We start from the raw sequence: 27707 nt of genomic DNA on the forward strand, positions 1-27707 counted from the left end.
AATTTAAACATTTCACTGTAAAAATAAACTAAACAAAAAATTAAACAGTAATACAGGAAATGAGGGACATAAAAAGGTACAAGACATATAGAAAAAAATAGCACAATTTCAGAAGTGCCTCCTTGCCAGTAATTACTTTAAATGTAAATGGATTAAATTCTCCAATCAAAAGACAGTGATCAGCAGAATGGATGAAAACACATGCATGATCCAGGGGGACCTGGGTGGCTCAGTCAGTTGAGCATCTGACTCTTGATTTTGTGTCAGGTCATGATCTCACAGTTTATAGGATCAAACTGTGTTGGGCTGTGTGCTGACAACACATAGCCTGCTTAGGATTCTCTCTCCTTCTCTGACCCTCCCCAACTCAATTCTTTCTTTCTGTCAAAATAAACTAAACCCAAACCTAGCAGAAGGGAGTATTAAAGACTAGAGAGGAGATAAATAAAATAGAGGAGAAAAACCAAACGTTGGTTCTTTGTAAAGATCAACTGAATTCACAAACCTTAGTTAGATGGACTAAGAGAGAGAGAAGACTCAATTTATTGAAATCAGAAATGCAAGTGGGAACATTACTATCAATTCTACAGAAATATAAAATATAATAAAAGAGTTCTATTAACAGTTTTGCACCAACAAGTTGGATAACCTAGATAAAATGGACGAATTCCTAGAAACACAAAGGCTACCAAAACTAAACCATGAAGAAACAGAAATTACGACTACTTACTCACCTATAACTAGTAAGGAGATTGAATCAGTAATTGAAATTCTCTCAATAAAGAAAAACCCCAGACCTGATGGTTTCATGGGTGAATTCCACTAAACATTTAAAGAACTAATACCTATCCTTCTCAAACTTTTCCAAAAAATTTAAGAGGAGGGAAATCTTCCCAATTCATTCAATGAAACCAGCATCAACATGATACCAAAAGACACTACAAGCAAATAAAGCTACACACCAATACTTCTTATGAACCATGATGCAAAAAATCATCAAAAAATACTAACCAACAAAATTCAGTAGCATATTACATACCATGAACAAGCAAAATTTATTCCTGGGATGCAAGGATGGCTCAACATATGAAAAATGACCAATGTCATATGCCACATCAGCAGAATGGACAAAAACCACACAATTATCTCAACTGATGCAGAAAAAGCATTTGACAAAATTCAACACTCTTTCATGGTAAATATATTCAATGAACTAGGAAGACAAGAAAACTATCTTAAGATAATAAAGGCCATTCATGAAAAACCCACAGCAAATATTATACTCAATGGTGAAAAGCTGAAAGCTGTTCCTGTAAGATCAAGAACAAGTCAAGGATGCCTGTTTTTACCATTTCTATTCAACATAGTACTGGAAGTTCTAGCCATAGCAATCAGGCAAGAAAAAGAAATAAAAGACATCCAAACTGGAAACGAAGAAGTAAAATTATCAGTTTGTAGACAATGTGATCTTATCTATAGAAAATCATAAAGATTCCACCAGAACAAAACAAGTGTTAGTAGCGCTAATAAATGAATTCAGCAAAGTAGCAGGATAAAAGACAATATAAAAAAAAAAATCAGATGCATTTTCATATTGTATTCCATTTACCTTCTAAATGAACATTTTTCATAAATGTCCAGTATCCCCAATATATACTATTGAAAGAACCCTATAGAACAAAGGCTGTTAATCTTTTTAAAAAAATTTTTTTATGTTTATTTTTGAAAGAGAGAGAGAAAGACACAGTGTGAGTGAGGGAAGGGCCGAGAGAGAGGGAGACACAGAATCCAAAGCTGGCTCCAGGCCCTGAGCTGTAGTCACAGAGTCCGATGTGGGGCTTGAACTCATGAGCCTTGAGATCATGACCTGAGCTGAAGTCAGATGCTTAACCAACCAAGCCACTCAGAGGCCTCAAAGGCGGTTATTCTTAAGTGCTCAATACCTCTTTTTTTTTTTTTTTTTTTTTTTTTTTAATTTTTTTTTCAACGTTTTTTATTTATTTTTGGGACAGAGAGAGACAGAGATGAACGGGGGAGGGGCAGAGAGAGAGGGAGACACAGAATCGGAAACAGGCTCCAGGCTCCGAGCCATCAGCCCAGAGCCTGACGCGGGGCTCGAACTCACGGACCGCGAGATCGTGACCTGGCTGAAGTCGGATGCTTAACCGACTGCGCCACCCAGGCGCCCCTCAATACCTCTTTTTGAGATACTTAACCTTTGTAACAATCACAAAATTCTAACAGATCTTGATCAACATAACGGTTCAGGTTAACCAGGTGAATTTTGGTCTGCTCTCAATATAAGAATATCTTCAGTTGGCAATTTGGTCTTTCATTTCTATAAGCCCAACTTCAACTGAGAGTTGGCCATTTTAAATAGGGTGCACTTTATTGTAAAAAATGAAGTCACCATTGTTAATGCTCACAATAGATATATAGTAGATATGGTAAATATTATAGAATTTTGTTTTTCTTCATTTAAATTTCTTTCTACTAATTACACATCTTTTCAGTTTCCATAAAAAGCCTGAGCCTTGTTAGGCGGTAAGTACGACTTGTCAATAGGAGGAAAATGCAATCAACTTTATGGGAACGCTGATGAAGAGAAGCAAAACAAAAATGGAATTAGGAATATTTACCTTATTTCCTCTAAGGAACAATTTACTTACCCCTCATTACAAGCATAGTGAACCTGTGATCCAAAGAGAAAACTTCCATTTACGCTGACCATATGGCCATTTATGGGATCTCCTGGATGTTGACATGATTTTTCTAAAAGAAGATTTTCAAATTTGTTGTTTCATGTCAATTTCAAAATACTTGAATTAAAGTAACAATTCTGCATTGCTTATCTGAATTCATGAGAGCATTTTCTATTTTTGACTATTATAAAGCCAAACTTAAGATTCACATTTAACCAGATAACCAATTGCCAAGAAAAAGATTCCTTGGGGATTTTTCGAGGACTGAAAAACTACTATTTAAAACCTACATTCACATGAGAAAACAATCACTGCACTAGTGGAATATGCAATCTCAAATGTGTGAAATCTCTAGAGCAATAAAAAAAAAAATCTGTACACTTACTCGTACAAGCCTCTTGGAGAGGTGTCCACGTGTTATTAGGGTAACAAACAGAAGATATGGGAAGAAGAGGTATAATACGCTTGTATCCTGGGCGACACTGAAATTGTATATTTTCCCCAGGATCATAACTGGATTTAACAACAGTTGGCCTCATAGAGTTGTACTGCGGAGGGTCACAGGCATCTAGGGATAAGAGAATGAGAACATGAAAATGAAGTATTTTCTCTCTGTCACCAAGCAGGGACTGTGGTCTCCCAGCAGGAACGTAATACAGAATAGAAGGAAAAATCCAAGATTTTAAATGATTCTTCCATTCCTTTACCAAAGTTGTGATAGCAGTCAAGGATGTGCATTGCTCATTTTAAATAAAAATAATATCCTACTAGGTTTGGGGAATAGGATGAATTTTCTTTCAATAATAAGTTGAAGAAACAAAATCAGTGGTTTTTGTCTTAACGATATATGTAAAAAAGCATCCTTCCCCATCTTTTTCTAAATTCATTTCAAAACTCGCCTCTCCTCAGGGTGCCTGGGTAGCTCAGTCAGTTAAGGGTGCAACTCTTGGTTTCAGCTCAGGTCATGATCTCATGGTTTTGTGAGATCGGGCCCTGAGCCCGCTTGGGAGTCTCTCTCTCCCTCTCTTTCTGCCCCTCCTCAATTCACACTGTCTCTTTCAAAAATGAAAAAAAAAAAAACAAAAACAAAAACAAAAACTATGAATAATTGCCCTTCCTCTAAGAAGCCTTCTATAGTATATGTACCACTCTGCTCTGAATACTCTTCCATAGCCTGAAACAAACTAAAATAACTTGTCACTTCAGGCTTAGTTTCCTCTCAGAAGGCAAATTCCTAGAGGTAAGGGATCATATGTCTTCTTTTTCTATTACTGTACCCAGTGGGTGCTTACGAAATGCTATAGTAACAAGTGATTATTAAATAAGCGTAACATATTTCATAGATCAAAATAAATATTCACTAAAGCCTTTCAAAATACAAGACTTCATTTCTTGTTTCATAGTAGTGAACTGGGCATTTTATAAGTGAATAAACACCATTTAAATATCAAAATTTACTATTCTGAAATCCTTTTTTTAAGTTTATTTATTTATGTAATCTCTACACTTAATGTGGGGCTCAAACTCATGACCTCAAGATCAAGAGTTGCAGGCTTTTCTGACTGAGCCAGCCAGGCACCACTCAAAATTGACTACTCTCAATAGCATTACATGAAAAATACGTTGCTTTGGGGGACATTATTTTAAGTATGATTTCATCTTCCTCCACTGATCAATGGATCACACATTCTTTCAGAAGCTCCCTGAATGCAGCTGTCTGGGCTGTTTATCCAATACACACCTCCAGGAGTGCTACGATACTGCTATGCTTTTAGAATTTTGAGGGGGTGAAGGGAGGGGTTTTTTTCCCCTCCCTAGAATAGTGTCATTTCTACTTCAGCAATTCCTCTTCCCTTTCAATTAACCATGAGCTTGAAAACCAAACAGATCTGTCAGAACAATTATGTAAAACAACATGATGGAGACACATCCAGTAAAGTCCTAAAGGGCTAAAAGAACATGGAGGCCTCTCCTGTAAGGGTGAGGACCTAAGGACAAAGGAGACAGATCTACTTTGATCCCTGAGGAAACTTTTCTTTCTTAATCCCTGGATCTCCGTCTTAACTTCAGATTAAGAGACTGGTCAAGAGAACTCTACTCAAGTGAAATATTACTCTCCTTTTACACCATATTCCTAAATTCTAAAATTGTATCTATAAACACTGTCCAACATTTCCTTTACATCATGTCCTCAAATCCACCTACTGGCAATAGGTTTTCCACATTACCACTATGCTGACCAAGATATGTGAATGCTCCTCAATCAACTGTCCAAATCAGAACAAAAGCAAAAAGCAAACAAAAAGTCATAGCAATTAAAAGCATTAAAAAGAGGATTAATAAAGAGATAAATTTTATTAATAACATTACATTTACATTAAAATGAATACGCTGAGTCATTTTATAATAGGGGGAAAAAAGCTAGAAATGCTAATATAATTCCAATCTAGATACAAATGCACCATGTCATTAGAAATCCTGGAACCACCAAGAAATAAATCAAGTAACAGCATTCCTCTGATTAAATTATGCAAGTATTCCTTGTTTTATGCATTCAACTTCAGTAACTATATTGAAACCAGGTAAGCATTTTAGAATTCCAAATATGACTTTCATATATAGTGACCTGTATGGAAAAAGAAATGTCAATTGGATGGTTTATCCATTCAACTAATTTGAAGTATTTTCCTCCTAACACGCATAATTCTAAGACATGCTTTCAAAAACATGCAAAGTTGACAACTTGGTTTGCAAGCTTTATACACTATAATAATTGAGTCCAATATTGCACTGTTTTACAATAGTTTCTTCTCTTGCTGGGAACACTGATGATTTTTTTTTTTTTTTTTTAACCCTCTGGCTACCCTTTGTTCTCTGCTTGATTGGATAATGTGATATTCCTGATGGCTTGCTCTAGGAATTTGTGTTACTTCATTCTGCAGATCCCTCAGGGTGAATATGTATACTCCCATGACCTTATTATCACTGAGAGGAGTTGCCTCCCGCATCCTGGTCCCCATCCTCAATCTCTAGCCAGGGTGCCAAATGTATATATCCAATTGCCCACCCACATGCTCCACTTGGAAATGTCACGCTATCTCCGATAACATTTTGAAGCCAAAGTGTGGTCTCTTGATTCTTTTCATACTTACACATGCCCAGCAAACAAAATAGATGGGTTTTAAAATTTCAATTCCTGTATAATTAACATACAGTGTTATTAGTTTTCAGGTGTACAGTACAGTGATTCAACAACTCTATACATTACACAGTGATCATCACGATAAACATACTCTTTATCCCCTTCACCTATTTCATTCATCTCCCCACCCACCTACCCTCTAATAACCACCAGTTTCTTCTCTATATTTATGAGTCTGTTTTTTAGTTTATCTTTTTTGTTGTTCATTTGTTTGGTTTCTTAAATTCAATATATGAGTGAAATCGTAGAGTATTTGTCTTTCTCTCACTGACTTATTTCACTTAGCATTATACCTTCTTGCTGCAAATAGCAAGATTCCATTCTTTTTCATAACTAAGTAATAGTCCATTATATATAGCTTCTTTATCCATTCATCTATCAACTCACCCTTGGGTTGCTTCCGTATCTGGGCTATTGTAAGTTAATGCTGCAATAAACATAGGGATACATGTCTCTTACCAAATTAGTGTTTTCACATTCTTTGGGTAAATACCTAGTAGTGGAATTATGAATCATACAGTAATTGTATTCTTAATCTTCTATGTTTTCCACAGTGGCTGCACCAGTCTGAATTCCCACCAAGAGTGGACAAGGAGGACTTTTTACCCACAACCTTGTATTTTGGATTTTGGCCATTCTGACAAGTGTGAGGTGGTATCTCATTGTGGTTTTGTTTTGCTTTCTCTGATGACTGGTGATGTTGAGCACCTTTTCATGTGTCTCTTTGCCATTTGTCTGTCTTCTTATAGAAATGTCTGTTCATGCCTTCTATTTTTCATTAGATTATTTGGGGTTTTTTGTTCTTGAGTTAAATATAGATGGTCTTCAAAACAGAAATTCCTGTTCCTTCTCTTTTATTCTGCCTTTCCTTTGAGATCAGATCACTATCATTTCTATCTACATTGCTACTAGCATTTATGAATAGGCCTCCTTACCTACCACCCATCTTTCAGCCAGGCAGCCTGGTTCCACTACCAACACTTCTTCCCACCACATTCGTCTGAAACCCTCCCGCGCTTACACCAACAATCTACAATGTGGTCCTCAAGAAATGATCTTCTACTGAGTCTAGAGAAATTAAAGTAACTCTGGTTTAGAATTGCCATGTGCCAAGTCAAACAAAAGGGCTCAAGGTGCCCTAAAAGGACAGATGCTAACGTCATGCTGAATTTTAATGATGGTGATTGTTCATTCTTGACTATCCTGTTGCTTTCACAGTGATCTGCTCTGTGATCTAGTCCTCTGCCTTTCTCTCGCCTCTGTGTCCTCCTGCTGCCACACCGGGTAGCTCCACAGTCCATGGATGCCCTAAGCCATGTCACATCGCTAAGCCTCTGATCACACCGTTCCCTCTGCTCCGAACACCCTTCCTACCTGCTCACCCGCAAGCCCTGTTCAACTCTCGTCTCCTTACACTGAATCCACTCAACTGTTCCTCCAGCAAGCGTTTTCCACTTCCCCGGGGAGACAGGGCCCCTTCCCCCTCCCTTGCACCGTCCTTTGCATGGACCTCTCAAGTCACTATCACATGTTTTTGTGTTTAACAGTTCCCATGGCTGGCTCCATTCATCCATGCAGCCACAACACCAAGCACACCATGTCCCTCAGAGTAGCGAGGCAAAACAACATGGCACTCAAAGGACCACTGGTGTCAAACAGAACACCATGGGGAAGAATACGCTGTCAGGCATCTGACATTGAAACTAACCATCTTTAAGCTTTAAGCACTGGAGAAAGATCTGGCCATGTCATTTCTTTTGTTGCCTATCTCCCAGTATTCTGTAACCTAGCAACTGACCAGAAGGACTGTCCTCTGGGTATTACAATATGTAGAGTAAAGAAACTAAGAAACTAGCATGTAAGCACTTATAGATCTTGGCTTCTTTAATTAGAGAGAAAGAAAAGACCTAACGATATGACCCACAACAGGAGATAGTGGGTTTTATACAAAACAGCAGACCCTTTGGAGAAGAATGAGACTGGTCCCGAAACTGGACAAATGTTCCCTTCTTGCCATCTCGTGCAGCTGGCAACTAACTACCTCTGAGGTGGTGGGCTTCCGGGCACAACACTGTCTGCCTACACACCTTCTCCTGAGAGGATGAGAGGCATCAAAACTGAACCGTGTATGCCCTTCCCACTGTTTCCCTGCCCAACGTAATGAAGGCTCATTTGTACTTTCCCTAATTTCATACCTGTCCTGATTTTACCTTTAAAAAAACTTTTTTTTTTTTAATCTTTATTTTTGAGAGACAGAGTGCAAATAGGGGAGGGGCAGAGAGTCAGGGAGACACAGAATCTGAAGCAGGCTCCAGGCTCCGAGCCATCAGCACAGAGCCCGACACAGGACTCAAACTCATGAATCGGAAGATCATGACCTGAGCTGAAGTCGGACACTCAACCGACTGGGCCACCGAGGCACCCCATGATTTTACCTTTGAACCTTACACTTGGCCTTGATTTCCCTTTTCTTCGTTTTTAAGTCTTATTCCCTTCCATGTTGCACTCTGTTCATTTCATTTGTCTCTTTCCTCTATTCCAAATAACATTCAGAGTCTCCTTCCACTTTTAGCTAGAAGGCTAATCTAACCTTGATCCTTTTTAAAAACTTCTTTTTGTTTTCTTTTTACCACCACTGGCCCCTCTCCACTCCACTCCCCCCACACAGAAATGAACTGTTTGATGATCAGTATCAAGCAAGACTCTACATAAACAATGGAAGACAGAGCCCCTCTGACAGGCGCCCCTGCCTCAGCTTAGGCACCACGGATAGGCCATCCTAAGCACGATTCTTTAAAGAACCTTCCTCCGGTACTGTAAGCCTCACCTGAATCCTTTATTTCATTTTCTGGTACTTAATGTGTATATAAGAGTGTTGATGCTGCCGCAGAAAATGGGCATCTGGAACCACAAGTGTGACAAGACAGAGGAGCTCTCTGCATTCTAGTGGGGAGAGCAGAAGACACAGGTTTGCAAGGGTGACTCCCAGGCGGGGGATTTGAGGTGGAGTGAGTGGGTCCACCTGAGACGGGGTGGTCAGAGAGGGGCCTTCCGAGGGGGCGACATCTCAGCTGAGTGTGAAGGACAAAAAGGAGCCTTCGGCACAAGGGGCCGGGGGTGGATGCTCCAAGTCGAAGGGAATAACAAGTGCAGAAGCCCCACAGTGGCAGAGCATGGCCTGTTTAAAGAGAAAACTGTTCCTGCCTCCAGTTAAATGCTGTCAGGGACTCAAGCTCCTTTCCTCCAGAGCACTTCTGTGCTACAACATATTTATTAGTAGTATGCTTGGTGTCTGCCACTCCCAATAGATTTTAGCAACAATTTCTTGACGGCCACTGTGTGCATGGCACTGGGGGTCTTACAGTGAGTAATGCAGTCTCTGCTTATATCGATGTGACTGCAGCCAGATCAATAGTGAAATCAGGATCATGAAAATGGGGCAGTTTTGTGAGTGCTCACCAGTGTATCCTGAGGACCAGCACAGAACCTGGCACACAGAAGACAAATATTTGGTGAATGAATGCTACTAAGGAAAGAATGAGCATGCATAACGTATACCTAATAGGCTCCTAGAAATAACTTGGGCAGAGAAACACAGGTGCAGATATAGACAGAATGAAATATACTAAAGTGCTGAAAATGGTTGTTGCTTGAATGTTAAGTGTTAAACAACGAGCACTCTTTTTTTTTTTTTTTTTTTTTTACATTTTTTATTTATTTTTGGAACAGAGAGAGACAGAGCATGAACGGGGGAGGGGCAGAGAGAGAGGGAGACACAGAATCGGAAACAGGCTCCAGGCTCCGAGCCATCAGCCCAGAGCCTGACGCGGGGCTCGAACTCACGGACCGCGAGATCGTGACCTGGCTGAAGTCGGACGCTTAACCGACTGCGCCACCCAGGCGCCCCACGAGCACTCTTTTTTAACACACATGCGTACACACACACACACATATTATAAGCACCCATTCCTATTCAATGAAACATTACACAAACTTAACGGATGGGCCTTCAGCTTCTGTTAATGCGTGCAAGAGAAAACCACACTGACATTATTTATCATGTTATTTCTTAGGATACTCATTTATCAGTAAGCTACCAATCTTTTTGATTCATTCAGTGGGCACCTGGATGGTTCAGTCAGTTCAGCCTCCAACTCCTGACTTTGGCTCAGGTCATGATCTCATGGTTGGTGAGTTGGAGCCCTGCATCTGACCCCACACAGCAGGGCACCTGCTTGGGATTCTCTCTCCCTGCCTCTGCTCTTCTTCTGCTTGAGAGCGCACGCTCTCTCACTCTCTCTCTCAAAATAAATACAATTAAATTAAAAAAAAAAATTCCCTCAAATATGACCCACCCTAATGAAAAGAAGGAAATGGCCAAAAAGCCATTAGGTAATGGAATTGGGTAATGTCTATTGGATAGGAACAGGAAGATGATTCTATGTCCAAAAAAAAAAAAAGAACAGCATTCGACCAACACCAATATGATCTTGGACAACAAGGAGACTGTTGTCTTTAGGTACAAAAAGCAAGGTGTGGCCTTCCCAAACTCTAAGCCCCAGGGACCCACAGCATTTTTACACTCAGAGGCTCTCAGTCAAGCTTGCACACACACGGGGGGTTCTCAGCCCCCGTGTAAACCAAGCAGAGAGCTTCCTTACCCAACACTCGACAGCATAGGCCTGGTCACTTCCGTAAAGCACACACCCGGTAACACCCAGCCTGGGGTCCCCTAGCCCCGCACAAATTATACCCTCTTCCCAAGGCAGCACCCCTCCAAGAAACACAGGGCAAATATCCCCACAGGCACAGCGCGGATCCTAGCAACAGCTGCACGCACTGAACACGAAGACCAAACCTTCACCCTGAACTCCAGGTCCGCAAGTGCTCAGGCCCGGAAGCACACTGCAAACTATCGCTGGGGTCAGGGATCCGCCCTGGGAAAACACCCGCCGCACCCATCGCCCGCAAGACTTACTCCAACGCCTCACAAGTCTTCACCTCCGGCACCCCAGAATCCCCAACCGATAGGTGCTCGCACAGCACGTCCAGGGGCACCCCCGGCCCGCGCCTGCTCCCGACCCACCAAAGAAAGCTCCGGGGCCCTGGGTCCGGTCGGCCCGCTCGCAGACCCGCTCCGGCTCGCCATTTGAGCGCACACCCGATCCAGGCTCTTACCGGAGGGCATGGGTAGCAGTAGCCCTGGGGCCACCAAAAGGATTACAAAGCAGGACAGTGAAGAGCGCCTCTCGGGGAGGCCGGGATCTGCGTGGAACAGCGCGCAAGACGCCATCATCTTCCGGGAGACCAGCGGGAACCGGGGAGCTCGCCGGGCAAAGACCTTCCCGAGTCCAGGTACCAGACGCAACAATCCCCCTCGTACGCAGGTGTCAGGCTCCCAGGCGCAGGGGCGTGGCCTGCGGAAGTGAGTGGAAGTGACGGAGTTGGGCGGAAGTGAGAGGACTTCCGGACTGGGCGGGGCTAGCCAGCAGCTGGAAGCGGGACCTGCCTGGCGGCGTGCGGGTCTTGGCTGGCTTAGGATGAGAAAGGGATCCGGAAGGGTGGAAAGGAAAGGAGGGCTAGGGAGTCATCTTTGTCCCTTTTCCGGAGCGGAACGCCGCTTTGAGGGAAAAGCGCCTCGCCCTGAAAATACAAACCCAGAGCCCAGGCAGCGGGTCGTCGTGGGGCCAGCACCCCTCGGGGCTCTGGTCGTGTCCTGAGGCACTCGGGACTGTCCGGACCCCCTGGGCCCTTGTTTCAAGAGTTGGCAGTGATCGGGCATATTTAGGGACAATACTTGTGATTTCCGGGGCTCAGCACCTACTCTTGGATCTTCTCAAGGCCTGCTAGATTTCAGAATCTCAAAGGTTTGGCCACTGCACTCCCAACCCCTAAGGAAAGGATAGGAGATGAATTATTAAAGGACACCGGGCCATTAGCATATCGGGCCTCACCTCTCTGGGGCCCTTGCCCTTGAGCAACTGAATGTTTTATTGAAGAGGAAAAAACATGCACGAAAAAGGTAAGGACAAGGGAGTATTAATTGCCAATCTCCTGGAGATACTCAAAGCCGTTATTGTCGGGATGCGAGGAATTAATAAGAGAGAGCTCTTCTGGGGAAACAATCTCTCGGTGGAAAGTCAAGCGGAAAATGAAGAATGAGCCAGATCTATTTGTAGCGTTGTGATTAAACCTGTATGACTAGTAAGAGGAGAAGTAACATGACCTTTATTAAAAGAGCACACAAAAGGAGGTGACATTTTCTTCCTATTAGCTGGCAAAGAAGGATGAACATCAACCAGCGTGAGTAAATGTATCGGGGGGCCAACACCCTCAAACTTTTGGCTTTCAAGTTGTCCATATGTTAAGTTTTCAAATGGACATGACTTTTAAATCACTAGTTGTTCCATTTAGGGTTCATGCCAAAGAAATCGTCAGAGCTGTGACCAAAGATGTATAATTTAGGGGGGAAAAATAAATCCTAAGTGTCTAGCAAAAGTAGAAGGCAGTTTTGATAGGTGGCTTTACGGTATGAATGTCTAGGCAGAAGCAGTTAAAAATCCACGCGAGAAACTACGCAATATTTTTGTGAGTTTAAAAAAAAAAAAAAAAAAACCTCCATAAAGTATTTGACTTTTGGCATTCTAGAGGAATTAGTGTAAAATATTCCAGAATTAACTAATGGTGATAGTGATGAGGGAGTATGAGGCAGGCTGAGGGCAAAACACAAACTAGCACCCCTCTCTCCCACAGTGGGACATGTGTGATATTCCTTGGACACTTCCACCTACCCCCAAACCAGAAAGGACAAAAAACCAAATGGTTAAACTGATGAGAGTCTCCACCAGTTTACCAGAAAAAGTCAGTCCCATCAACAGCCTAAAATTCAGGCTCTCCCTACTGTCTCAGTGTTAATGCCTTGCTAGAGGGAAAAACAACCTTAGCTGGGCAATAGCTAGGCCTCCAGTAAGTCTTTAGCAAACTCCCTCTTGACTTTTTGTCCCCAGCCTCCATAAAATGGTCACCCCCACACTTACAGTGCAGGTCTTCCTGCCCATGAGTCCTGTCCCCATGCTTTCACAAAATCACCTTTTTGCACCAAAGCCGGCTCCAAGAGTGCTTTCTTGGCCGTTGGTGCCAGACCCCACGAACCCCCCATCACCCCAAAACTTCAATAGGATAATGGAGATTTCATTTTCATTGTGGTTTTTAGTTTTCTTTAATGCCCCTGTGCTACACTGGGAATCAGATGAAGAAAAAAATTGTCAAAGTCCAACTTCTACATCCACTGCTATTTCGTTCATAGAATCTCTCAGAGTTAAGTTATAATGTGAATGGCGCGGAAATGTAAGCTTTTTGTATTAACTTCAAATGCATCTTCTGGAATTATAAAATGCTGTATGCATTTAAAGAATTCTAAAGCAGAGATGTACTAAAAACATTGTGGGTTCAACAAACCGTGGAATTTCCTCTTTCTCCCAGAACAAAACAATGTCTAGATTCTTGGCACTGGGTATAAAACGTTATGTAAAGTGATACATAAAACAAACACCTTAGCATTTTAGATTGTAAAATCCAGACACTCCGTGATGACATTGACTTGAAGGAAGTATAGTTAAGGAGACAGTGAGGGGGAATTATTTCTGTTAATTCTTAACAGTTGCAAAAGACTGACAGAACAGAAGTGTCCTATGGACCAATGTTGATACTTAACGCGTAAAAACAGAGAATGGATTTATTGTTCTCTGTAACCATCTGTATAAAATGGTATATATCATTGACATCTCAATAGGATGAAAGCATTTTCCCATCTATTTCTGGTCTTAGAAGTAAGTGGGTTTTTTGCTTATGAGTAAATTAAAGGTTCAGAACATGGCTGGGGTTTGGTTTGTTAGTTACAAGTGCTGGATTAGATTCAGGAATGGGGGTTGCACGGTTGCACTGGAACTTTCCTTCTGTCAGCAAAGTCTGTCCTTGGGGTTCAGCAAACCATTCTTAATATAATTGAGTACTTTCACATTGATTAATTAATTTTCAAATGACCCAATTAAGGCTCCCTTTGAAAGGTTCTGAGCCCCATTCCCTCTTGTTCTGGACAAGCTCCATGAGACAGGGACAGAGTTCTCTTGCTGTAGCTTCAGTGCTGAGACAGTTCTGTGTCTGTAAGGTGTATAATAAAAACCTATATATACTGAATGAAATAAATGGGGGTTGCTGTCTCGTGCATCTAACATGCCTCTGCCAATTCTCCGCCACCATGGGTTTACCAAATGCCGGGGAAGCTCTGAGAGATTTTGTTGTAAGAATTTTAAGATACTGGGAGCAAAGTGGGGTTTGCCTCTAAAAGGAACGAGCTACAACTGTGTGCACACAAACCGTTCCTGGATCGGGCACTGCAAGCTGTGTTACGAAGCAGAGCCGCTGTCTGTCCCTTAGCCTTGAGATCGTTTTAGTGACTTGGTTCAAAGGGAGAGTGTCGACAGTGAACTCCTTGAAGCCCTGACGGGAATGGCACTCAAGAGTCCAGGCTTTGAGTGAAGCAGGGGAGTAAACACTCATGGTTTCTGCCGCTCCCCCTGGAGATTCTGTCACACTGCTGAAGTGCAGGAGAGGAGAGCACGGAGAACATGCCTGTGCGTAGACCAGGTCTGGAGCTACGTGCTACATCTCCTTTCAGACTGTGTGAAGGCCAGTGGGGAGGAGGTAGGTGTGTGAGGCTGTCATTAAACACAGGCCAACTTCTGGAAAATAAATGGTCATGTTGGATGATCCCTGGCCTCCTAAATTAGTCTGTTTGCATCGCGCTTATCAGAGGTCGGGCTAGCAGCAGGAATGGGCCTGTGAGTGCTCTCAGGAGAGGCTTTCCGCTGCCATGGTGAATTACACACGAGGCGTTTGTGAAAACCCGAAAGAGGATGGCTAAACAGGATGGTTCAACCATCTTGCTGATGTTGGCCCTGGGGGCTGTGCCACCGCCCTTTGTATCTGGTAAACACCTGCCATTCAGTTGACCTTCTTATTTAGCTCTTACCAGCGAGAGCATTCCTGTGGTAAGCCATTACCTGCCCCGGGATTCTAAAACAACCAAGTGCAGAAAGGAAGGCATTTCTTAGAAGGAACACATACTCATTTTGTTTCCTCTTGGCTTGTGAAGGTTTAAAATGTAAATATATTACAAACCATAGTCCACAAGTAGATTTAGAAAGGAACATCTTTTATCCCTTTCTTATTATAATGATGGAGACAGAACATTTTATTTAAACGTCATAGATTTAAACTAACGTACACCTCACACTTGCATGCACACAAAAGGCAAATGAGAAAAAAGAGAATATTAGCACTAGGAATAACTTTGGAGACCAGCTGGACCAGCCCCTGCTTTTCAGAAGGAAAATGTAAGGCCAGAGGTTAACACAATTGCTCAAGAATACAAAAAAAGTTTGTATTTAAAAATTTTTAAACTTGAAATTCAGTATTTTACCCATAGTTAGTATATAGAGTATTTCCCTTATATAAATGTTGTACAGGTAAAAAAAGTCTCATGAATTTCTTGAAATTAAATGTCCCAGGCATCAGATAGTTGTTAACCACAATACTCACAGACCTACTTCATTCTGGGTGGAAAAAAAGGAATTTACATTTTTTTCATGTGATAGGGAATTTTGATTCGAAAACAGCCCAGTCCCCAACAACTATTTTCTAGCCCTCCTTTAAAATGTACTTCTTCAGAAGCTTAAGACGTAATAGATTTCCCTGTGTTCCAGCTAAGCAAAGCCATTTAGGATCTTTTTATATATTCATAGGTCACTTCCCTTTCTTCTTTTGGTGACCTGGCTGTATATCTTTTGCCCTTTTGCAGGGAGGGGGAATGGAGAGGGATGGTTTTTGAATTTTTAACTCTCTAAATATGCCTGTTTCCCCTGTCCATGATATAAGCTGTAATTTTTCTTTTGGTCTGTCAGTTGACTTTGCTTATTCTGTTTTTCCCTACCTTCCATGATTTTAAAGAAAACCTCCAGTTGATGTTCGGCTCACTCTTTATATTTATCAAGGTCAATTTGGCAGAATACTCTCTAAAAGCAACTTAAAACCCAGGATTACACGTAGATAGCAGTAGTCATATGCGAATCTATTGTTAAATATCCAGGAAGATTCTGATATTTTCTAGATTATTAGCATGACCCATAATATCACACCAGATAATTTTTGATCCGTAAGTATGTGGACTAGTTAAGGACTCCAAGACCACTTATTTATATATTAATTTTTTAACTTCTTTTTAAAAAAACATTTTTTTTTTACCCTTTATTCATTTTTGAGAGACAGAGAGAGACAGAGCATGAGCAGGGAAGGGGCAGAGAGAGGGGGAGACACAGAATCTGAAGCAAGCTCCAGGCTCTGAGCTGTCAGCACAGAGCCCAATGCGGGGCTCCAACTCCCGAACTGTGAGATCATGACCTGAGCCGAAGTCGGACGCTCAACCGACTGAGCCACCCAGGAGCCCCAATTTTTTAACTTCTTAAAAGTCATAGTTTCTTAGTTTATTTAGTGTATTCTGAATCCATACAAAAGTCAGCCACTTGCTTTTATAATATAATTATTCTTTTATTTAAAATAGTTATGTTTTTGTAAAGAATAGAGTAAAAGTGCTTTTGAAATAGAACTTAGGTAATATCCAAAGCTCATTGTTTCAGATATTTCTCTTGAAAACCTCTTCTCCAGAATCATTTAATGTTTTTTTTTTTAAATAAACAGAAAATATTCTTTTCTAAGGAAGTAAAAACTGATATAGCTATATTTTACTCGGATCTAATAGGAGGAGGTTTTGCTCTATAAAAGAAAAACTAACTATTTAAGTAAGACTGTGTATAAAGAAACATACATGAAGAAAGGTTAGCAGAAAATGAATCAAAATATTACCAGCGGTTATCACAGAGTAGTATAATTCTATGTGACTTATTTGTTTTTCACATTGTCCCTCTGGATTTTCAGATTCTCATTAATGAGCCCATTCCATAGTATGGACATTTGAAAATAAGAAAGGAAAATAACAAACTGGTAAACCAAGATCTTAGGCAACACCTTTGTCCTTTAAGTAAGTGAGGCTATTTATATAGCCCAAGGGCAGTCTTTTCCCCTAAATGGATGGTGTGTGCTTTGAGCACAAGGACAGAGGGTGAAGGGGTGACAGTAATCCAAACTAAGAGGAGGGAGCTTTTCCTAGATTCTGGGGGCACTTCGGCATCTTCAAGTGCACATGCTTGCATGTCTGTGAGGTCACTTCCAGTTGGGATTTTATGCGTTTCACATCTTATTCTGTTGAAATGAATCGCTTCCTTCCCGACCAACGTTTTACTTCGAGGTGTTCTCCAGCTTTATATACTTTGTCAAGGAAGGACACTGAAATAACAGGATATTTTTATTCAGATGACAGCATGGCTGAAACGAATTACCTGGAACTTGCTGGTAATAATCATGAGGACAGTATTACACCAATTATGAGTTCAGAAGAAGTGTTTATTGCCTTCTTTAGCGGTTGCTGTGCAGGGCACAAGAAGGTATTGCAAAAGCTGAGACACTTAATAGATAAGAGAGAGATTAATGAATAAGCTGACCTTTCCCCGTTGCTGCTTTTATCAAAGGAAAAATGTTTCTCAGCGTTGGGCAACTAAATAAAAAGAGCCTCATTCCAAAAACAGAGGTTCCTCATAACACACCAAATATTTCTGAGTCTCTTCTGAGCCATGTTGTGGCAGGGGAAAGCAAACAGGAGCTGGTAGTTTGGAGGAGGGCCAGCCTCAGAGAACAGGTCCTCGTCCCCCAACACCGTCAAGACTGAAAGAAATTATTGTATGGTCCGTGATGTCCAAATGCTTCCCTGCCCATGCTGAAGCCTCTCCTCTTCCTCAAGGCCGGGAAGACTGTCCTTCCGCCAGTGGACAGATCCCTGTTGAGGCCCATCGGCTCACCGGACACCCCGCTATTCCTGCCGCCTGATCCCCCATCATTGTTCCCTTTCTACCTCCTGACACGTCCCAACGCTTGGTACCTGCGTCATCTTTGAACATTCTCACGTCCTTCGGCATGCAGCTGTGTCTTTGGAGTCTGCCTCTTGCTCTGTATCACCCTCTGCCCTTGCACTTGGCTCGGGTTCACGGGTCCCAAGCTTGATACAGACACTAACTCACTCCTTGTCTGCCATATGTGGCCACAAATGATCAACCTCGCTCCTGTGGAGCACTGTGGCCAAAATCCCAATCTTGAAAAAGAGACTTGTGACAAATTCATTTCGGACTTCCTGTATTATTAAAACGGTGGTCAACAGTCAGTCTACACAATTTGAGATGCACCTTGATGTCAAAAAACATTTCCAAAAAGTTAGTTAAAATGAAATTTCAAACAGTTCCCTCTCAAATATCTATACTTCTCATTTGATTAAGTCCATACACAGAAATTTTGGGAAATTTAAAAAGGAGTCATTACTCATAAGTTATCATGAGAAAGAAAACATAAGCACAATGCATAGTACGTGTTACAAGTGACTAATTCATGTTTGAAGAACAGGAATGTGCTAGTGAATACAATAGTGGTAACAGGCAAAAAACAACAAATGTCATTGACTGCTGTGTGACATAAGTTTTTAATGATAACGAAAATGGTCTTCATTTGGTGAAAACAGAATCCGGATTCGGTATTACACAGTGAATATACTCTCAGTGCATAATCTTGCAAATATTAAACAATATGTAAATAAAAGAAACTTAAAATACTAACCACTGGGTGGAAGCTATTACAGATAATTTGTATATTCTTTATGTGTTTATTTTCGATGTATTTTTGGCAATGAGCACTTACTAGTCTTGAAAGGTAACAGTTTATTTAAAAAATGTTATAGATAGGAAGTTCTGTGAGTTTTAAAGAAAGACATCACTTTGGACTGGCACACTTTGGGAGAGCTCCTTAGATGAGTGAATTCTGAGCCTGATTAATGCCACTTAGATTGGAAAAAGGTGGCAAAGTGTTTACGTACATAACCAGGCAGGAAGGAGTAGAAATCAAATGATATTTTTAAGCCCTCTTCTGAAATAGTTTTTAAAGTAACTTTTGTAAAGACAACCACGCAGTCTAGGTCTCTGTGGCTTCTACTCAACTCTGCTGTTGCAGCATGAAAAGCAGCCATAAATAGGCTAACGGTGGGAGAGGCTGTGTTCCAGTAGCTTTATTTACAAAAACAGTCACTTTCTAGTCCAGTGATTTTTTTTTTTTCTGTTTATTTTTGAGAGAGAGAGAGAGCACAAGCAGGGAAGGGGCAGAGAGAGAGGGAGACACAGAATCTAAAGCAGGCTCCAGGCTCTGAGCTGTCAGCACACAGCCCAACACAAGGCTCAAACCCTCAAGGGTTAAGATGGTGACGTGAGCCAAAGTTGGACACTTAACCTACTGAGCCACTCAGGCGCCCCTGGTCCCGTGATTTCTAATATTCACTTCTACGTGTGTGCCACTTTGGCACACATAATTTGGTAATTTCCCTTTTCACCCCGGTCCTGTAGCAAACAGCTAAACAGTGAGCACCCAACAGCTATGGTAGTAGGCTGGTACTTTGACTAGGTGGCATGTGGGGATGAGGTGTGGTGACAAGCCCCTGTTGGGGAGGACAGGAAACAGGAAGGAGAGAGCAGTCTTAGGAGACCTGGTGAGGCAGAGAATTCAGTGGGAGTCAGAAAGCAGGGGGAGGTAAATGCGAAGTCTCCACAGGATCCCCAGGTGATCCTGCACATTTAAGGGAAGGGGGAGCCAGGGGGACACCCAAGTGCCAAATGCTTGCGTTCCACAAGAAAACAAAAGCTTGCTTCTTCTCGAAGGTTTATAGCACCAGCGCACAAAAATACAAGAATGCTTTGAGAAAACAGTGCCCGGAGCACAGCGCTGACAGCCATCACCCAACTCCCTGGAAACAAGAATCTAAGGAAAACAACAACCAAGGCATTTCCAGTTCCTGAAGAACTTTCTATCTCCGGTGGTCCCAGGGATCCAGCCAGAGCAGCATCTTAGGCACATCCTGTTCTCACTTCCGCTCTCTGAGTTACTGACAACATTATGAATTCAATATGTACATTAGGTACCTGCTGTTCTCCTGATTTGTTTGCACAGTTTGAGGACTTACACCGCTGTCTTCTTGAGGATGTAAATGGATACTCTCCTTACGTTTTTCATCTGTAGTTTTGCTAATTGGCAGAGGGAGAAAAATAAGACAAATAATTTTATACATTTCAGTCTTGGAAGAAAGTAGTCAGTGGCTTTCATTTTGAAATTGAGGGCATAACTTGCCTCATGTTTCTGAAATCTTTGCACGATATGTAAGAGGAAAACAACCAAATCCCACCTCTCAAGACTAAATAACTCAGAGTAGGAAATAAAACTAAAACCATCCTGTACGTTGCCAGGAGACTGAATTGCTGATACACAAGTGTCCATGCCTTCAAAGGACATTTGCTTCCAAAGTCATTTTGACTGGTAAATACTGTTTACCACCAGGTGGTGACATTTAGGCTTCACAAGGGCAACAGCTTTGCACAACAATCTTACACAAGGCTTCCTTCTTCCGCTACAGCGAAGATAGAAGTTCTGTTTTGTGTACAGTTAACACCCAGAGTTTGGAAAGCAGCAGCAGTTGTCCGGAGGCATATGAGGACTAGGGTAAATCCAAGCATTTAAACACTTTTGTTTATTTTTTTTTAATTTTTTGAAATGTTAGTGGGGGAGGGGCAGAGAGAGAGGGACACACAGAATCGGAAGCAGGCTCCAGGTTCTGAGCTGTCAGCACAGAGCCTGACTCCGGGCTTGAAGCCATGATCATGACCTGAGCCGAAGTTCGCTGCTCAACCAACGGAGCCAGCCAGGAACCCCTAAGCACTTTTAAATGTCAATAACAATCACATGTAAATAACAATAGCTCACACTTTCTGACATTCATCCTAACCGAGGCACCATGTTAAGTGAGGTAGGAGCTGTTATTGTCCCCACATTACAGACAAGGAAAATAAAGTTTAGAGAAGTTGAGTGCCTTGCTGAGGGTTTCATAGCTAGTACGTGGGTGTGACACGGCTCCTAATGATTGCAAAGCCCTCATCTTACCTGGGATGCTACTCTGCCTCTTTGGCAGTTGTTTAAGTAAGCACTTCATTTTACATAAACGACATGGTAAATGGTACAATATACCAGTACCCTTAGAGGTCAAATATGTGTTGGTATTGGGGACTTAAGGATGGAAGTGCAAAGAGTTAACTCACTCCACCGCCCCCCAGTACTTCCTCATTGCTCAGTTCGTCTTTACCCTTTGGTGGAAATTACAATGAGGGCGTCCCTGAGACAAAGAGGAACACTGAGTCAGAAGCAAAGTGTTCCCAGAATGAGGAAGGACAAACTTGAGATCCACGCCTGAGGAAGAGTAGAGGGTTGTACTGACAGGTGTTATGGGCGTCCACGGAGCAATGACTAGTAAGTGGTTAGCCAAGGAATGGCTGAAAGGGGTTTTGGATGATGACCAGTACATGGGCCTGAGAGAATACAACCTTAGTATGTGCTGAGTGGATGGCTATCCACTTGATTGGTGGTAGTCAATGTGGGCATGGGGTAATGCAGGGATACTTCATAGAGGGCGGTCTTAGTAATTTTGTCACTCCAAGCATCATACCAATGAAGACTTTATAGCTTTATCTGAGTATATACAAGAAGGCTGTTTTGTATGGGAATGGGAATGGATCAGAGGCCGAAACAAGGAGCAAGGCTAAATGGGCTATGAATGCAGGAATTTAACAATATTATTCCTCAGTGATCAGTGCGTGACTTATCCTGCTTAACATTTGCCACAAATCAGGGTGCTTGGATGGCTCAGTCCATTGAGCATCTGACTCTTGAGTTTTGATCAGGTCATGATCCCGGGGTCGTGGGATCAAGCCCTGTGTCAGGGTCCATACTGAGCGAGTACGGAGCCTGCTCAAGATTCTCTCTCTCTCTCCCCCTGCACCCCCCTTCTCTCTCTAAAAAACAAAAAACAACATTTGCCACAAATTCTTGTGTAAATACACGTTGAAATGGAATGTATGCAGAGATGATGTGTTTTTTACTAGTGGAAAACCAGTAAAGTTAAGTCATCAAACTTGCTAGTCTATGTGAATGGACAGGAAAATTTTCACTAAGCCTAGTAAGGACAGAAGCCCTTCCCGAATTACTGTAATTTCCTTAGAGGCTGATAACTCAGGATAGAGTAAAAGGGAGAGATTGCATACTATTCTCTAGGATACCTGCCCCATGTACCAGACTAGCTAAAACAAACAAACAACAACACACATACCAATAAAATGGACAGGTTAAAGTACTATAAGAAAAAAAAGGAAACCTCCCACTTTTGTGCTATATGCAGTTCTGGGTGGTACAGAACCAAATTCAGAAGTTGGCGGTGAGATTATTACCGGGTAGCTGAATGGGTTCAGGGTCCTAAGATCATCAGGACTGAAACCCTACTCCTGAAGGACCACCTGCTGGTACGATTTTAAGCAAGCCACTGAATTTCTGTGCACCTCAGACCCTTCCCTCCTTTGGGATAACAATGCAATTGGACCTACCTACCTCACAGAGTTGCTCTGAGGGTCAAAGAAGACAATAAATGGTAAAATATTTTGTAAACAAATACATTAGCTGTTGCTATTATCCTATTAATCCTGACTGCTGTACAATTGGAAGTCAAAAATCATTAACTGAAAATGATTTTTTTGCGCCTAGAGGTGGTCTCTGCTTACGAGAAGCTCATTTTCTGCTTGGTGTGTGTGTGTGATTTGGGGCGGGAGGGGGGTTAAGGAGACGAGAAATAATTTAACAGAGTGTGGGGAACGCAGCATGGGGCAGAGGGAGCAAACGTACCGAGTAATTAGACATGCTGAATCTGGGAAAGCTAAGGACCGAGGAGGCATATGAAATCATCAGTGATGTGACATAAGTCCAAAGCAGGCTTGCTTACCAAGTCCAGCGGCAGAATATTAAAACAACGAGCATCCTTGAAACCTGTGGTAAGTTTAGGACAATTAAAAACGTACTACCTGGTAGACAGTTGCCGCCGAACTCCCTGGCGGAGGAGAGGGCTAGCTACAGTCGTCAAGTCCTTCAGTCCTGGGTCATAACACAACCACAGGAAGATGCCACTATTTGATCACAACCCTGCTTTGTGCTGGACACTAACCAACACCTCAGCCCATTGACTCATATTTTGTAGCTGGTATTTTCCATGCTAACCCCACTTCGGGCCACTTCTCCTGCCTTGTTCTTTAAACAGGGCAGAAGAAAACAATCTTCTTTTCTTAAGACAGCATAAGCAGTTTAAAGATTTACTAACTAATTACAATGAGGCAATCTCAGAGTGCATGGGGGGCTCAGTCAGCTGAGCAACTGACTCTTGATTTCAGCTCAAGTCATGATCTCACGTTTCATTAGATCAAGTCCCGCGTCAGGCTCTGCACTGAGATCACGGGGCCCGCTTGAGATTCTCTCTCTTCATCTGTCTCTATCTCTTCCCCACTCGCACTCACTCGCTTGCTCTCTCAATATAGACATCTTTAAAAAATGAGACAAAAATAGGATGCACACAGACATACAGGAATGATCTCACTTTAAAGCACTCCTCAATGGGGACCATGCTGATCATGGTATTAAAGATTGTGTCTTTCCCACATCCACGTTTCGAAACTCTGTTCTTCTGCTCAGTTTTCTCCTAGTCTTTTTATCCTCTTTATTTTTTAATTTTTTTAACATTTATTCATTTTTGAGAGACAGCGACAGAGTGTGAGCAGGGGAGGGGCAGAGAGAGTGAGGGACACACAGAATCTGAAGCAGACTCCAGGCTCCGGGCTGTCAACACAGACCCCAACGTGGGGCTCGAAGTCACGAACCTGAGAGATCGTGACCTGAGCCGAAGTTGGACACTTCAACCAACTGAGCCACCCAGGCATCCCTTCATCGCCTTTATTCTAATTAATTAATTAATTGTGTGTCTAATTTATAGTCTCTGTGCCACCACTGGAATGAAAACTCCATAAAGGAGTCCATCTTTGCTGATGGATATGTAACAAACCTCAGAACTGTCCTTGGGACAGGGAAGTACTCAATAAAATATTTACAAAATGAAATGAGCTGTGCTAAAACATCATCTAAGAGTGTTCCCACAAAATGTAGCGTGTTGTCTCCCGTGTCCGAGAGGTAGACTTGTGCCTGCAACCCTCCAGGCCTGGTGTGATCCTGCGTCTCCCATGGAGCAGGCCACTCCTTCTACACTGTTCTGTCAGTCAGTCTTTTGGGGCTCTGACATAAACTGCTCTTCTGTCGAGGTCATATTCTGTGCCTGTCACATGGCTTCCTTCTCGTTACTGTAAGGAACTTTCTTCCCTTCCTGTGAGGAAAGCTTGAGATCCAGATAAGAATAATCAATCTACACCCACACAAGGACACAGAACAATGATTACTCACCCAACTGCTTCCAAGAACAAGGTCTTGGATTATTTAAGCACAACACCCCCTCCTACTAATCTCACGTGTTATTTCTAACATGAAAATAAATGGCATTTTCTTAAAGTAATTCACTCATTACTCCAAGAAGTGAAAACAGGCCAAATACATACATGTTTAGCTAGGTTTTGAAATTTTTATGGATTACATATGTATGATATGTTCCATGGTGGATTATTTAGACATTTGGGAGGTTTTACTCCATGATCTTTTTCCCTGCCACATCCCTGGTTGCTACTGGTCAGCAAATGCTTATGCCATGGCTTTACACTTCTAAAGAACATAGGGACGACAGGAGGCAGGTTCAAAGCCATGGAGTACACGAAGAAATGTCATATGATCTGAGGGTACTTAGAGGGGATGAGATCACCATTTCTAAGGAAATCATTTTTATGAAATGGCTGTTGAATCTTTTTCATGCCCAAGGATGATAATAGGAGGGAACCATCTTAAGTTACATGGGTGAAACGAATCAATAGCTGGGCTAGGGAATTCGATCGGCAGTTGATGAACTTGGACCAGGCCACAGGAGTTGGAATGAAGTAGTTGGAAGGGAGGAGGAGAGAGACTGTTGTGAATATCTCTAAGAGAAGAGTCGTGTACTCTGGCTGGTTTTAGCCGGACATTGGTCCAGAAATAGAAAATTAGGAGCCCCAACTACTTTAATTCAGCCTTAATTTTTAAAACAGCCTAATTAAAAAAATTTTTGACTCAAATTATAGTAGTAATAAAAGAGAAACTTTGAGGGGAAAAGGTTATTGACACAAAGGCTTTTGCTAACATCGAGCATTAAGGCTACTTTCACTTTCTATTTATAGTGCAGATGAGGGAAGCATATTTACTTGTCAAACCGCAACATCTAGAAAACATTTGTTATGAAAGATAAAACCGTATCTTAAATGTAAATCCCTACTAATTGCTTTACCATGAAATTAAGTTCCTGACTAGATCATTAAGATGTTCTGCTGTGATGCTCTGCCTTTCAAAAGTTTACACTGGCCTCCTCCGTGAAATAGCAACTTGCGTTTCTGTCAGGCTTCTTTTAGGAGACTGCATTTGCTTAGAAAAAGTTATAAACTGTTTCTCATGGGTGTCGAATTTGCTGATCAAGGTTATAACACTGATCTGATTGACTTCGAGCTCCCAGATTTTGTTCTAAATAAGTCAATTAACACAAAAACCGTATATGTTCTCTTCCTAGTCAAAACTGTTTCTTTATCTAATCCTTGCAAGGTTTTAGCAAGTTTAAAACTTGGGTGGGTGTAGGGCGCCTGGATGGCTCAGTTGGTTAAGCACCTGACTCTGGATTTGGGCTCAGGTCATGATCTCAGTTTGTGAGATCAAGCCCTGAGTTGGGCTCCATGTTGACGGTTCAGAGCCTGCTTGGGATTCTCTCTCTCCTTCTCTCTCTCTGCCCTTCCCCCTCTCGCACCCACACGCACGCGCACTCTCTCTCTCTGTGAAAATAAATAAACTTTAAAAAAATTAGGTGGATTTATAAAATATTTTTTAACACCCTACACAAAGCCTCAGTTCTTCGACACTGGCAGCCTGTGATGTATGTGCCAGTGGGCACACTGTAACTCCTAGTGCCTTGATGAGGCCTGTATCTAGCGGCCTCCGTTTGGAATGTTTCAGCAAAACTGGGATAGCAACGGCCTCATCAACACTTTTGGAAAAATTCCTTCTATTTTCCTCTGGGTAAAACTTGAGTACTTCTTAAAATCCCAAGCTTTTTTTTTTTTTAAAAAGTATTCTTATTATCATGTATTTCTTTTAGTGTGAATATTTCTCTATCCATCATGTGTGTCAAGGGCCTTCTTTATAATTATGAATCGTATCAGAGATTATCTAGTAGTGCTTGTTCTGAGGTTTTCTTTTACTTCTCTTTGGCTTCCAAGAGGAGGCAAGGACACTTACAACCTTTTTCTAGGCGAGTTTGGTTGTACTTACCCTTGTTTGTGCTTTACAATTATCCAACCGGCCACGATGATGGGTAAAAGAAAGAAGATCGTGCCAAAGAGAATGCCTAGGCAGTAAAACAGAGTCATTGGATGCATGGCAAATATAACCCATGGGTCTTAAACAATGAATATCTAGTCCCGCTAGAGGCTGCCAGTGAGTTTTTTAAAGGCAACTATAAATTCTGCCTTTAAGAAACCCCTCACACAGGCTTAGCTTGAAGATTTTCCCTCTGCTCCTGGTTTGATCTGGCGCATTAGTCTTCCTGCCCCAGGGTCACAGACGAGGGGTGAGCAGAGCAGTGCGTCACCTTTGGTCCAAAGCAGCCTTTCATCAAGGAGCCGAGAACCGCCCGGGAGCTCCTGGCTGTGGCACCCGGGGCCCCGCACTCGTGTCTTATGTCAGGCACAGGCCCGAGCTGTTCTGTGCTACCGACTCCACTGATCCCTGCAGGCAAAGTCTCACCAAACCACTCCTCTTGCACAGGCAGGTCACAGAAATGGCTAAGAAAATTGATCTTTGTGGCTTCTAATCTGCGCAAGCGGGCATGACTGCCACCCTGAAGAATCTTCCCGGGTTGTAAACCAAAGGGGACGTTGTGTTCTCCAGCCCCGTTAAAATAGGAAGGATGACGATTATTCATTTGTAATGATTCAAAGACGGTGTAGAACCTTCGACAGAGGACACTCACTCACTCTGTGCCTGTGAAGATACCATGGCCTGAATGTAGACTCTTTTCCTTCTGACTGAAATTGTAAGAGATTTTGAGGAGCATCTGGGTGGCTCAGTTGGTTAAGCGTCTGACTCTTGGTTTTGGCTCAGGTCATGATCTCACTGTTGTGAGATTGAGCCCTGTGTTGGGCTCAGTATGGAGCCTGCTTTGGATTCTCTCTCTCTCTCTCTCTCTCTTTCTCTCTCTGCCCTTCTTCCCTGCTCATACTCTTTCTCTGTCCAAAATAAAAAATGATAATAATAAAAAGAGATTTTTATCTTTCTCTCCTTTTTTTTTTCTTTTTTTGAGAGGGAGAGAGAGAGCACATGTGCAAGAGAGCCAGGAGGGGAGGGGTAGAGGAAGAGAGAAAGAGGGAGAGAGAGGGGATGGGGGAGAACCTTAAGCAGGCTCTATGCTCAGCGTGGAGCCTAATGCAGACCTCGATCCCATAATCCTGGGATCATGACCTCAGCTGATACCAAGAGACAGGCACTCAACTAACTGACTGAGCTACCCAAGCACCCCTGAGATTTTCTCCGTTGTACCCGGACTGTGTGACTGGCTGTGTGCCTGG

At 42.2% G+C, this 27707-nt stretch overlaps 1 protein-coding gene and 3 long non-coding RNA genes across 4 annotated transcripts in view; 2 read left to right on the top strand and 2 right to left on the bottom strand.

Annotated features, from left to right (window-relative positions):
* The window catches only part of CD46 (CD46 molecule), a 36527-nt gene extending 25224 nt beyond the window's left edge, over positions 1-11303 (bottom strand). The window contains exons 1-3 of the mRNA XM_015543786.2: positions 11083-11303; positions 3088-3270; positions 2670-2772 (exon numbers count right to left, since the gene is read on the bottom strand). Coding sequence (XP_015399272.2) covers positions 2670-2772; positions 3088-3270; positions 11083-11200 — 404 coding nt within the window. The 5' untranslated portion in view covers positions 11201-11303. The remainder of the gene's footprint in view (positions 1-2669; positions 2773-3087; positions 3271-11082) is intronic.
* A 97-nt stretch (positions 11304-11400) lies between these two features.
* Positions 11401-18191, top strand: LOC122235995. Its single transcript, XR_006214203.1, has 2 exons — positions 11401-11926; positions 17816-18191. It is a non-coding gene; the product is annotated as an uncharacterized LOC122235995 (long non-coding RNA).
* Positions 17200-26837, bottom strand: LOC107180963. Its single transcript, XR_001511724.2, has 3 exons — positions 26413-26837; positions 20028-20129; positions 17200-17304 (listed from the first exon to the last, which is right to left on the bottom strand). It is a non-coding gene; the product is annotated as an uncharacterized LOC107180963 (long non-coding RNA).
* The window catches only part of LOC102964785, a 45532-nt gene continuing 38562 nt past the window's right edge, over positions 20738-27707 (top strand). The window contains exon 1 of the long non-coding RNA XR_006214201.1: positions 20738-21402. This is a non-coding gene — a long non-coding RNA (uncharacterized LOC102964785). The remainder of the gene's footprint in view (positions 21403-27707) is intronic.

This window comes from Panthera tigris, chromosome F3 (assembly GCF_018350195.1).
Source record: "Panthera tigris isolate Pti1 chromosome F3, P.tigris_Pti1_mat1.1, whole genome shotgun sequence".
In the NCBI taxonomy this organism is placed as follows: domain Eukaryota; kingdom Metazoa; phylum Chordata; class Mammalia; order Carnivora; family Felidae; genus Panthera; species Panthera tigris.